Genomic DNA, 13,609 nt, shown 5'->3' with positions numbered 1-13,609 from the left:
GGAGGTCTTCTTCCTTTGGAAGACAATGCCTCCCAACTCCTTTGTCGAGACTGCAGTGAAGATGATGTGCAATGCCCTGGATTCAACTTCTTGTTCTGTTGTGCTGCTAAATTTGAATTCCACTTGTAAAAATATCTGGCACTTCCTTGAGACCCTAGTTCCACTGTGTTGATCCAATAGAAAGCTGCGGAATTTCTTTTTTTTTTCTTCTGCAGACACCTAATGCGTACCTCACGGTACTGCAAAGTATAGATTCAATTCAGTTCTTCCAACTTTCCAGGCCCTTGAACTGATCTTAGGGTGACCCATTCTGCAAAAAGGCATAATCATTGAACAAAATCATTCACAACCTATCCAGCCAATTAATACATGGAATCTAAAAATGCTTCCTTCTCTTCCAAGCTGCCTTATCCAATCTGAGTGTATGCCTGATTGCTCTGATCCAATCTAGATATAGCGGTGCAGTAGCACTCACCCAAAGTTTACATATTTCTCTACGAGCAAGGATAATTAAATAAAGAGATAATTTATTAATGTCTTGAGGAAATTCCTCATAATTAGAAACAATTCCAGAGAAAACTAATGATACACCAACCTGTATATCATAATTGAAGAGCTCTTTCATACCTTCTTCTATTTCAGACCAAAAATTCATTAGCGCAGGGCAAGTTAAAAACATGTGAAGGTCGTCTGCCTTTCCCTGGTTACACTTTGGACAGCATGGAATAGGCCCCTTAGAGAATTTAGCCAACCTGGCCGGAGACCAATATACTCTATGGAGAGAAAACAAATGATTTCGCTTTAAATTGGCAGGTGATACTGTAACATGAAGTAAGTCAAAGGATACTTGCCATAAGTTCTGCAAGTCAACATCCGGAACTTAATCCCTCCAAAGTTGTACCGGGAGACAAAACTCTCCATCTTCTCCTTCCAGGATTGTCCAGTAAAGCACTGATGTTTTTATTTTCCTTGTTTTCTTCAATAAGAGTTCCTCCAGAGCTGAAGTAGCGCCGATTTCCACTGCCATAGCCTGGGCCCAACTTTTAATTTGTAGATATTTGAATTTAGATAGATTGTTATCCGTAAGATTAGAAATCTCCTCCCAACTCAAGAGGGCCCGTTCCGGCATTAATTGGCCCCAAGATTTAATATTTGCTAGCCGAAGTGGAATGGTCAATGAATCTTTAGTCCACTCTGGAGAACCTGGTGAGTCCCAAATTGGAGCCATCGCAGAATAATATGAGATATTTAGCACCCTTCTTACTCTGGCCCACGCATATGCCATATCTCTAAGGACCTTTAAACGCACCTTCTTAAAAAAACGCGAATCACCAAACCTAAACAAAATCCCTGAGTGCCTCCCTGGATCTCAGATAACATAGTCTGAAACATAAAGTCTGTTTCCGTCCCTGCTGGGGAATCAAATAGCCTTATTCCCGCCTTAATTAATAAAGTCCAGGCATATATTCTCAGATCTGGAGCACATAGCCCTCCTTTGCCTTTCCTTCTCCGGAGCTTCTTCCATGCAACCCTTATGCCCTTTGAAGCCCAGATGAATGAGTTCCATTTAGCTTGGATCTTACTTAATCTGGTTTCCTTGAAAGCAAGTGGGATGTTTTGAAATATGAAGATTATTTTAGGTAACAACATCATTTTAACAATGTTGTCTCTTCCAATTAAGGTCAGAGGAAGAAGTGACCAGCCTTTTAAAGATTCTGCAATTTCCCTCTCAATTGTTGCTAAATTTTTGTCCGCCAATTGGTGTATGTCCTGCATAATTTGTACTCCCAAATATCTGATTTCATGTTTTAGAATTGGGATTGGAGTTAGAGATGTTATGTTCCAGCACATGCATTCGGATTTAGACTGATTAATCTGATATCCAGAGATTTGACCGAACTGCTCTGCTGCACTATAAATGAGAGGAATTGCCTTAATAGGATCTGATGTATATAACATCAAATCATCCGCATAAAGAGAGACTTTTTTCTCCCAGTTATTATGTTTGAATGGTAAAATATTCTGGTCTTGTCTAATATTTTCAGCGAATGATTCAATGTAGAGATCGAAGAGCAAGGGTGAGAGAGGACACCCCTGTCTTGTGCCTCTTTTAATTTTTATGGTTGATGATAGACTTCCATTTATTACTATTCTAGCTTTTGGAGCCTGGTAAAATGCGGCTATAGATCTACAAAAGTTCCTACCCAAGTTAGACCTTTCTAAGACTTTAGCAAGAAATTCCCAATTAACGCGATCAAAAGCCTTAGTGGCATCCAATGTAATAACCGCCAGTGGAATCCTGTGGAGAGAGGCAACATCTATTGCACCGACCAGAGCTTGTGTAAGGTCTTGTATAGAGCGTCCTCTAACAAATCCCTTTTGATCTAAATGTAGTAGGCTACCAACTACCCCATTCAATCTCTCTGCCAATATTTTAGTCATAAGCTTATTATCTGAATTAAGCAGAGAGATTGGTCTATATGAATCGCACTGCGATAGAGGCTTCAGTGGTTTAGGGATAAGAACAACTATAGCTTTGTTCCAAGAAGCAGGGATTTTACCGCCTTCCTCAAATATAAATGTAAAGAGCTTCTGAAGAACTGGTGTAATTACCGGTGCTAGGACTTTGTAAATCTCAGAAGGCAGCCCGTCCGGACCCGGGGCCTTACTTCTTTTAGCAGAGTCTATTGCCATAGCTATTTCATTCAAGCTAATCTCTCTATTTAGATTCTCGGATGTCTGATCATCTATACTGCGAACCTGATATTGATTAAGCCATGTCTGAATTAATTCTTGGTGCGTAACTAAATCCTCTTTGTATGCTTCATCAAAGTGATGGAAGAAAGCCTGTTCAATGTCAGCACTGTTCTCTGAAATCACATCAGTTTTGCTCAACTGTACTCCTTTAATATTATTCCTCTTCTGTTCTTTCTTTGCCTTTGCGGAATTTCTTCAGTAGATTTATTGTACTTCTCCTATATGCTGTAGCAGATCCTGAGGCAATTGCAATGAGTTGAGAATGGGATCTGATCACGTGCAAAGTGTGGACAGCCGAGCTTGGACGGGTTAGTGAATCACAACAATATAAGAAGCATCTGTATGAAAATGAATCCATCGAACATCTCACACAAATTTATTGAAAACTGCGAAACTCAATTCTCATCGCTCCAGATGGTGGATGAGGACCCTTGAATGTTTGAATCAAGGACTCTTTTGGCACAGGCAGAGATCTTCTAGTGCACCAACACCTGCCTTGGCGAATGGACCCTCCAAACTCGTGACTAGTTTCCCTTTCAGCTCTCACAAGCTCAGGCTACAAGGGCCTTGGGCGCTTCCTCACTGGGCTGTGGTGCTCGTCTGGGTGACATACCAGCACAAAGCCTGTGTCTGAGTATCTGCTACACATAAGTGTGTTCATCCTTGCCCTGAAGGCCTTTCTCCTTTCCATACCAGGAGCATCATCCAGATTCTGTCAGACAATGCCAGAACTTAACAGACTGGGTAGTAAGGGTACCCTACGTTGGGAAGACATTAGCCTGTTGAAGTGTATGCAGCGGCAGGAAACCTTCCCAGTAGCAGCTCGCTTAGCAGGCTCCCTCAACGTAAGGGAAGATGCCATTTCGCCTCTCCCTTAAGGGCCTACTTCGTGGTGGTCAAGATGATCTTTTCCAGATTGGGGTTTCCACTCATGGATGTCTTCGCTGGAGTTAGGCAGGGAAAGATGATGACCACACGCCATTTCGCTTCATGCCGTCCTCTGTATCAAAAACTGATATGTCCTTGCAAAGAATGACCCATAGGGAGGACATTTGTGCTCATTCCACCAAGGCCATGCTGCCGCCACAGGTCTGTCAGTAGGTGTCCCGGTTGCTGACATCTGCTTAACAGCTATGTGGTTTAACTTGCATACATGTTCAAAACATTACTGCTTCCATATCTTAGGCACACAGTGGTGGGTTCTCTTCTCGAACTGTGTTCCATGACTTCTTTCCCACATCCCAGCGACTTACTGCTTTTGGTCTCATTCATAAGGTGAGGAATCCATTGAAATATCTATCCATCAGAAGACCAGTAATTCGCTTCAGTGCCAATACTTCAGGCTATCTTCCTGCATATTCCCATTGTCCTCCCTCCTGCACTATGAGCTAGTTCAGTGATTAATAAGATCCCAAGGTGTGCAATCATTTTCTCTGTTGTATTTTTCGCTTGTTGACGACTAGAAACTTTTTCGGGAACTGATATTAGCAGACTGGTTGGTGCCTAATATAGACCAGCGAGATCCCATCTGGAGAGGAAGCTGTGGCTGAAGCCACTTGGTAGCACTGTCATTTTTGGGAAAAAGATTTCCAGGCATGTCTGAAGCCTGGAAGAGGTGTGGCGTCGCGGCTAGGGCGACTGACTCCGGAATCTGGGGATCACGGTTCGATCCCTGGCACCGGTGGCAGGTTAGCCCAGCACCATGTGACTCTGGGCAATAGCTTGCTTAATCTTCCCGACGGCCCCCAGCGCCTAGAGACCCTTACGGGTGATTGTGCGCTTTACAAATGTGGATTATTATTATTATTCATAAGGTTAGGAATCTCTGGTAAAATGTAATATCCACCAGAAATATTGTTACAAAAGACTTTCCACCATTACCCATGATTTCAATCCCCACCTGAGCAATGTGAAGTAGGAACTATGTACTGTGTGATAGAACGCTCTTAGTTTTTCTTCAAAGCTTCCATGTCTGCAGAATGACACTTCCCTTTAGATGTTTGGTGTGGCTTCGATTTCGGTTTCCACCGAACCAGAGACGTCAGTCTTTTCATCTGCCTCATGGGCATCTCCTCCAGGCAGCCTTATAGAGGAGGTCCACTCTCAAATTGTGGTATTGTAGTCTTTGCTTGCATTGCATTCTTACATAAATTGCGCTCTCAGCAGAATGGTGACGGCACATACTACAATGAGTACTTCAATAATGGCAACACCGTACAGAGCATTACCCCCTACAGGACAGGTGCAGTGCCACCACACGAAAGAACCCATGCATATTCACTGACTGGTCATGAAAGCTGCCACTTACACAATAGGTAGTCAAGCAGCATGTTGCAGCCTGTTTCATAAAGGTGCGCCCGTTTTACACTTTCCCACTACATACGTGCATGTTTATTGGTTCATTGTTTGCTTCGCTTGATTTAAGCATGCACAACTAAAAAAACATACAAACACTGCAGGACTCTAATTGCAGGTAATGTTTTAATTGTCAACCTTTTATCTTTTTTTGGACAGAGATGGTTAAAATAGTGTGTTCAAGGCATCTGGGCTGCAGATTACACACTGTTGCATAGATCGCCATCTAGTGTTGGGCACGGATGTTTGCACTTGTTTTTGTCCTGAAAAGTCTTTGGAAGTCACAAGGTAGGTGACTCCTCCTTTGGATCACATTGCGCATTGGCATCGGCTCCATCGTTAGATTGTTTTTTTCCGCCATCGGGTGCGGATGTGTTTCCTGCGCTCCAGTTGGGAATCGATTCTACTTTCGGCGGACAATCTTTCACCCTTTTCAACGGTATTGTCTTGAACGTGATCCCCAATCGACTGGAGTCTCGACAAATTTGAAGTCTTCGATTCCGGTCATCGACGAAGGCCTTCGGACCTACCTAGGCCTTATCTTCTGGCTCATAAAAAGGAAGCCATTTAAGAAGTGTCCTCAATGTGGGTCGAAGTTTCCCCACACTAATCTCCATGAGGTGTGCAATCTCTGCCTCTTACCGGAGCACAATGCCAAAGACTGTTCAGCTTGCGCCTCCTTCCGCTCCAAAAAGACAATCGAAGGACCATGGCTCACTCGTCATCTTCGATCCCCGACGACATCTTCCAAGAGGGCGTCGACGTGCCAGAACAGGAACGGGTCGAACAAGGCATCGCCAGTGACTCCGAAGCTGAGGACTCAGACGTCGAGGACATCACTCCGGCACAGCTGGTCGTGAGTACACACGTCGACCCCAACTCCCCCTCGATACCATCAAAAAAGGCTTCGGTCACACCTTCGCCTTCGGGCCCAGGTGCACCCCGAGACTGCTTCCCATGTCCTGCCTTCGGGCCCGGTAAAGAAGCCTACTAAGCCTTCAGGCGACTCGGGCTTGAGTCAGCCTACCCCCGGTACCGATACACACCTACAGGCACCGAAAAAAAAGCCATCCTCTTCCTCATCCATGCTGACCACTGCTTCGACATCCAAGCACTCGGCGCTGAGTTCCACCGTCCAAAGACACTGCAAAAAGTTACAGTTCGAAGCCAAAAGAGCCTAGAACCGCTTCTGAGTCGGTACCGAAAAAGCCTACGGAACCAAAGACCTGGGTACCGAAGGATCTACCTTCTTCAGAAGAACTATTTCGACCAGATCCTACCCAAAAAACTCTTGTGAAGGATCCCAAAACTGGTAATTTGGCTCTTAGCTCCAAGAAACGACCACTAGATACGCCTACAGCCGGCTCCTCCTCGTAAAAAGAGAGACATAGCAACCTCTCCATTAAGGATCCCTTCTCCTCCTCCTCTTCCTCCTTCTCCCCCACCTCATCACTCTCCTACACCATTCCCTACTCCAGTAGAAGATGATGATGATGTAGATAACACCTCTGATTATACAGGGGGAGGTGCGGACAATGAACCATTAGGGAATCCTAGTCCTCCTCACTCCCCTGATCTCTGATGATTATAGCACCCCAGACGTCCCTAACGTTCCACAGGATGACATATACCCCTCCAGCTGCGCAGGGGCGGCCGAGTGCAGAGGTAGGTAGGCCCAATGTTATCCAATGAGGGAAAGGGGGCCTTCGGTTGGTGGCGGCTGGCTAGCAGGCCACGCGGCTCTGGGAGCTGGGCTCCTGGTCACTTGCTCAGGGCAAGGGGGGGAAGTAAGATGGGACCGAGAGGTCACAGCCAGCGGCACTAGGGCGGCTGGGTGCAGGGTGCTTTTGAGCCGTCGGGCGCTCAATGTTATCCAATGAGGATCTTGAAAAAGGAACAAAGGCTGCAGGCTCGTGGACGGTGACCCTCCAGGGGCGACCAGCACTTCGAGAGGTAAGTTGGGATCTGGGAGCACAGGAAGGTACCCTAAAGGGAGGCACAGAGGGCCGTGGGACACACGGTGCAGGGGTGTCTTTGGGGGTCGGAAAAGCTTACCCTCGGCGGGTCGCGGTTGGGGTGGCCCCTGGTTCTGAGTCTGCAGGCGTCGTCTGGTTCATCAAGGAGGGTCTTTGGGCACTGGACTTCGGGTCCCAGTCGCCGGGGGGACGTCCTTGTGGTCTTGGTACGGGTTGGTCCGGCCCGGGCTCGGCTGGTGCAGAGTGAGCTGGTCCGGAGCCTCCTGGTGAGCACCAGGTGGGTTGTTGCAGCAGAGCCTCTGCTGATGGGAGTCCAATCTTCGAGAGGGTCAAGGCAGGCAGGTCCTCTGGGTGTACCAAGGTTGCTGTCCGCGGAGGTTACCGGGATTAGGCAGGAGCAGGTTCCAGGATCAACAGGCCGGTAGGGCTGGGGCCAAGTCAGTTGTTGTTGTCCTGTTGTTAGCAGCTGCGCGGCGGGCCTTCTTCTTCTTCTTGATTTTCTTTCTTCTTTTGCTAGCTGGATCTGAGGAAGGAAGGTTCAGGGAGCCCCTAAAAACTAAATTTAGGGGCGTTACAGGTAGGGCAAGGGCAGGGACCAATGGGTCCCTGTCCTGGGGTGAGGACACCCCCTAGCCTGCCCCTCTCCTGTGGGAGGGGGGCAGGAGCTTAGCTGGGATTGGGCAGGGCTCCCCATCTACAGGATGGCCGGAGCCCGGGGTCCTGCTTCACCTCGCCTCCTCCACCTGAGGGGTGGAGTTGGCAAAGGTTGGCACACCCTCCTTCCTGACGTAGTTTTTCCTGCCAATCTTCCCGCCAGAGTGGGGGTAGAATGGGTGGGGGCCAGTTGCTGGGTACAGCAAATGGTCTGGAGAAGCTCTCAGAGGCGGAATGCCTTTGAGCTTCCCCCTGTCCATCCTGGGGGAGGAGACATATCACCTCGTCCCGGATGTGCATTGTTGCAAGCCCAGGAGAGCAGGGGGGCTCTCCACCCAGGGGTCCAGCAACATGTCTGCTGTGTGGCAGCCTCTACAGCCACTCGGCCAGACGTGGATTGTAGGTTCGGGTTTTGGAGGGCATCTCTAAGATGCCCTCTCGTGCATTTTACATTCAATCCCACAGTGGCATCAGTGCGGGTTTAATGTGCTGAGAAGTTTGGTACCAAACTTGTCAGTCTTCAGTGTAGCCATTATGGTGCTGTGGAGTTCGTAATAACAACCTCCCAGCACCATATACTCTTAAATGGCATCACTGCACTTACAGTGCCCAGGAATGGCCCTGGGTACTGTAGGGGCACAGGGCTCATGCACCTGTGCCCTCACCTCTGGCTAGGGCACCCAGCTAGAGGGGTGACTTAAGTATGCCAGGGCAGTGGGTTCTGTGGACTTGGCACACAGGGATGTGCACCATGTCGACTCTTGTTTTGGTTCTGTACTTAGGCACTCAGCCTGCAAAGGCAGTGTGTCTCTGCCAGGGTACAGGGCCCCTGAGGGTGGCACAGTAAGTGCTGCAGCCCTCAGGGGTCTTCTCTGGTCACCATGCCCTGGGTACCTAGGGTACCATTTACTAGGGGCTGGCTGACAGGTGGCCAGAGGTGCCAATTGGGTATTTTGTTTTAGCATAGCTTTTCTTTTTAGGGAAGGAACACAGGTCCTGGGTACCTGATTGGCAGGGACCCACGGCACACTCAGTCAAAGCACATCAGCAGTTCAGAAAAAAGTGGGGGTATACTTAGGCAAGAAAGATGGCACTTTCTCACAACTTCTTACAAAACCCGTACCCAATCCACCTTCACTAGAGGCTACCAAAGAGGTGGTTACAGGGGTAACAATAACAAAGGCAGAGGTAAAACTAACAACTCCCGCTCTGCCTCCACCCCTACCCAATTACTTCCCTCCACTTCCCCCACACCATTCCACTGAGTTGGGGAAAGACTGCAACAATTCCTTCCTGTCTGGACCAACATGGTGGGTGCGACAAATAATTCAAGCAGGTTACTGTCTCAAACTAACGTCTACCCCCCAAACAGCGTCCAATGTCACAAGAACATTTGTTACTGCTAAAGCAAGAGTTAATATCCCTCTTACAAAAAAGTGCAATAGAACCAGTTCCCCAGCACCAACAAAACAAGGGAGTTTAGTCCCTGTACTTTCTTAACCCAAAGAAGGACAGCTCTCTAAGGCCTATTCTAGACCTCAGACCCCTAAACCTATACATACAATCAGACCACTTCCACATGGACTTCCTTGCTACCCTAGATCTCAAGGACGCCTATTTCCACATTCCCATCCACACTGCTCACAGGAAGTATCTCAGATTTGTAGTGTACGGTCAGCACTATCAATTCAAAGTACTCCCATTCGGAGTCACAATAGCACCACAAGTGTTTACCAAGTGCCTAGCGGTGGTGGCAGCACACTTAAGAAGACAGCTCATACAGCCAGTGTGTACAACACACTCATGCCACTATCCAATTACTCCACGACCTGGGGTTCACAGTAAACCACACCAAGTCCCATCTGCAACCCTCCAACATACAACAATAAACACCTCAGAAGCGCTAGCTTATCCCTCTCCTGTCAGAATAGCACACATGCAAGCCCTTCTAACAAAATTTCAACCGGAACACTCTTCCAGCTCGAGTGTTCGTGCAACTTATAGGCCTGATGGCCTCTTGTATATTCATAGTGCCTCATGCAAGACTCCAGATACGTCCCCTTCAAGAGTGCTTAGCACGCCAATGGAACCAGGCTCAAGGTCAGTTAACAAATCTAGTGTTGGTGGATGGTCATACTCACCGCTCTCTGCAGTGGTGGAACATCAAAAACCTTTCCAAAGGGCGACCGTTCCTAGAGCCTGTTCCTCAGATAGTCATGACAGCGGACTCATATCTCTCCGGCTGGGGAGCTCACCTACTACAACACACCATGCAGGGCAGGGGACACCACAACAAAAGTTACTCCACATCAACCACCTGGAGTTACTAGCCACATTACTAGCCTTAAAAGCATTCCAAAAGCAAATATCAGGCAAGACTGTCTTGTCTGCACAGACATGACAGCCATGTACCACATACAGTAACTTGGCAGGACACACTCTCTGTAACTCTCTCAGCTAGCACAGAACATATGGAGGTGGGCTATACCTCAGAACATTTTCCTCTTAGCCCAACATATTCCAGGGGTACAAAACACCATAGCCGATCTGTTAAGCCGTGAGACACAACAGATTTACGAGTGGGAACTTCATCTACAAGTTCTTCAACCGTTCTTTCAGATGTGTGGACAGCCTTACATAGACCTCTTCGCCACCCACGAAAATGGCAAATGCCCAAGCTTCGCCGCCAGATATACACACCAACTGTCCAAAGGCAATGCGATATGGATGAACCGGTCAGACAGATTTGCGTACGCGTTTCCACCTCTCCCACTCATTCCACTAGTGGTGCACAAACTTCAGCAACATTCCCTAACTCTCATTCTAGTTGCTCCAACTTGGGCCAGACAACCTTGGTACACCACATTGCTACAACTTTCCGTAGTACTGCACCAAAAACTATACCCATCTCCACGTCTCTTAATCCAGAAACATGGAGAGATCAGACACCCGGACCCAGCTCCGCTCAACCTTGCAATTTGGCTCCTGAGGTCCTAGAATTCGGTTACCTTAACCGTCTCCCTGACTGTATTGTATGAATGTCATGAAAGAAGCTAGATGACCCACCACTCGGGCATGCAATGCAGCCAAGTGGAAAAGTTTTGTAATAAATTGTTATAACAACAACATCAATCCACTAGATGTGTCTATCCAACACATCATAGGCTACTTACTACACCTCCAAAGATGTAACTTAGCCTCCACGTCTATTAAACTGCATCTTGCTGCCATGGCAGCATAGCTACAAAATAGACAGCATCTATCACGTTTCAGAGTACCTGCCATAAAAGCCTTTATGGAAGGCCTCTAAAGAATAATTCCTCCCAGAGCACCAACTTCCCCTGTGTGGAATTTAAACATTGTTCTCACAAGGCTAATGGGACCTCCCTTTGAAACTTTACATAAATGTGAGCTACAATTCTTAACATGGAAAGTTGCTTTCCTTGTAGCTATTACTTCTCTACGAAGAGTTAGTGAATTGCAAGCACTAACCATTCAGGAACCTTTTCTGCAAATGTTCTCCCAACTAATCCTAAATTCCTTCCTAAAGTTATTTCTCCCTTCCACCTCAATCAATCAGTGGAACTGCCCTATTTTTCTCGCAGACACAAATAGTCGCAGAAAGAGCTCTTCATACCTTAGATGTCAAAAGAGCATTGCTTTACTACATTGAGAGAACACAACCCTTTCGTAAGACCAAACAATTTTTAGTGTCTTTCTCACCGCCACACAAAGGCAACCCCATATCAAAATCTGGGATAGCTAGGTGTAGCTTGTCAAATGCATACAAATTTGCTACCACAAAGCTAAATGTGCGTTATCTGATCCTCCTAAAGCCCACTCTACAAGAAATATAGTGGCTTCCATGGCATTTTTAGGGAACATTCCCTTAGATGATATCTGCAGAGCAGCTACATGGTCTACACTGCACACATTCACAAAACACTATTGTGTAGATGTGCAAACTAAACAACAAGCTACTGTGGGCCAGGCTGTACTCAAAACACTATTTCAGACTACTGCAACGGATAGTGGTGGTCGCCGCTAAAAGGGAGTACTGCTATATAATCTCAGTGTGTAATCTGCAGCTCAGATGCCTCGAACAGAAAATGCTACTTACCAGTATGTATCTGTTCTTGGCATGTAGAGCTGCAGAGTTACACAGGCCCACCTGCCTCCCCGGCTACCTTTATCTGTTCCAGTATTATCTTAATTAGATACAGCTTATATAGGCATCCTTCCTGCTTCTTACAAAGCTCCATCATTTCCCTGCTGGCGAAAAACAATCTAAGGATGGAGCCGATGCCCATGCGCAATGTGATCTAAAGGAGGAGTCACCTATCTCGTGACTTCCAAAGACTTTTCAGGACAAAAACAAGTGCAAACATCCGGGCCCAACACTAGATGGCGATCTATGCAACAGTGTGTAACTCTGCAGCTCTACATGCCAAGAACAGATGCATACTGGTAAGTAGCATTTTCCTTTTAAAAAGTTTTATATTCTTTCACATTTTATGTGTTCTTCAAAAACAAATTGGATGCTGTGAATGTGCATGAAAATGCAATGTGAAATTATTTGTTAGAGAAAGACAAATCTGCAAATTAACTGTTTCTGGGATCTCATCCATGGATGGAGATATTCACTGCTAAGTTATTTAAGGAAGACACCCATAGCAGTACAGGTAAATTGCTGTCTGGATCTCAGAAAAGTGACCTGGAACTTCTAGGTCTCTTTTGATCAATTTGGGCTTGTTTCTTGTGTGTGCATTTTATGTGAATGGTCTTTTTGTGGATTGCACTGAGTCTCTTATCCATGTGTATTTATTGCTCTGGAATGTGATGAGTGTACTAGAATATACATTTCCTAATCCCTTCTTAATCTCTCCATGCCCCACTGTTTCTCTTTCTACAGTTTTCTCTCTACATTCTGGACGAGCGCTTTCCAGAAGTGCCAATGCTGAAGTGGAATCACGCTCTGAAATCGCCACCTCTCTTTGTTCATGTGACGACTTGTGAAGGATCTAACCAGATCATGTTGGCTTCTCAACAGAGCCAGGAGATTCTGTTCCTACAGTATATAGGTGAGTTCCTAGAGTGTTGCTGCTTATCAGGAATAAATCAATGCTTCACCTATCAGCGCAAGTTTCGCCATTTGATCTTTTATTCCGTGGTGGTATATGTACGCCCCTAAAGATGTTTTGGTTATAGGAGTACATGCCAAGGGGTATGCCTTGTTCGTGGCATGTGTGGCTGTAGTTACATATGCTGTGCATACTCCTGCCATCCAGTGTTGGGACTGGATGCATGCAAGTTGTTTTTCTTCTGAGAAGTCTTTAGAGTAACGAGGTTTGGTTACTCCTCCTGCTAGTACTGTGCATTGGCATTGACTCCATTGTTGCATTGGTTTTTTTCCGCTGTTTGGTTTGGATGTGTGCTCCCTTTTGAGATTGTCATTGGCACTATTTTTGTTTCCCACGGGTAACTTCTAAGCGTCGGTATTGTTTTCGATTGCGTATCCCATTTTCTTTCCGTTTTGGGTCGACACCTCCAGCTGCGCCCAGGAAATCATCTGATTCAATCTCTGTCCCTCGAGGGGCCTCTCCCTATGGGAGCCTTCTTTCCCTGGACTCCAATTGGTTCCATACCATGTCACAAGGGTCAATCCATCAGAGTATTTGAAGCACACTACTCACCCGTGAGGGTCTCACGGTGCGGGTGGGGGGATGGGGCGGGCGAGAGGGAGAGAATATCAGTTCCATTCAGTCGAACAGCCAGGTCTTGAGGACCTTCCTGAAGGTGTCCAGGGAGAGGGGCGTGTCTAATGTCGATCTGGCGCTCGTTCCAGGTCTTGGCCGCGATGTAGGACA

The 13,609-nt window shown here is 46.7% G+C and overlaps 1 protein-coding gene across 4 annotated transcripts in view; it reads left to right on the top strand.

The window, feature by feature from the left end:
- Positions 1-13,609, top strand: part of TAF1C (TATA-box binding protein associated factor, RNA polymerase I subunit C) — a 228,810-nt gene that overhangs the window by 199,303 nt on the left and 15,898 nt on the right. For all 4 annotated transcript variants that reach the window (XM_078674452.1, XM_078674449.1, XM_078674450.1 and 1 more), the window contains exon 13: positions 12,655-12,823. In XM_078674452.1, coding sequence (XP_078530578.1) covers positions 12,655-12,823 — 169 coding nt within the window. The remainder of the gene's footprint in view (positions 1-12,654; positions 12,824-13,609) is intronic.

Source organism: Lissotriton helveticus, chromosome 2_1, assembly GCF_964261635.1.
Source record: "Lissotriton helveticus chromosome 2_1, aLisHel1.1, whole genome shotgun sequence".
NCBI classification, from domain to species: domain Eukaryota; kingdom Metazoa; phylum Chordata; class Amphibia; order Caudata; family Salamandridae; genus Lissotriton; species Lissotriton helveticus.
Note: the sequence above shows the minus strand (reverse complement) of the source record. Positions and strands in the feature narration are given on the sequence as shown.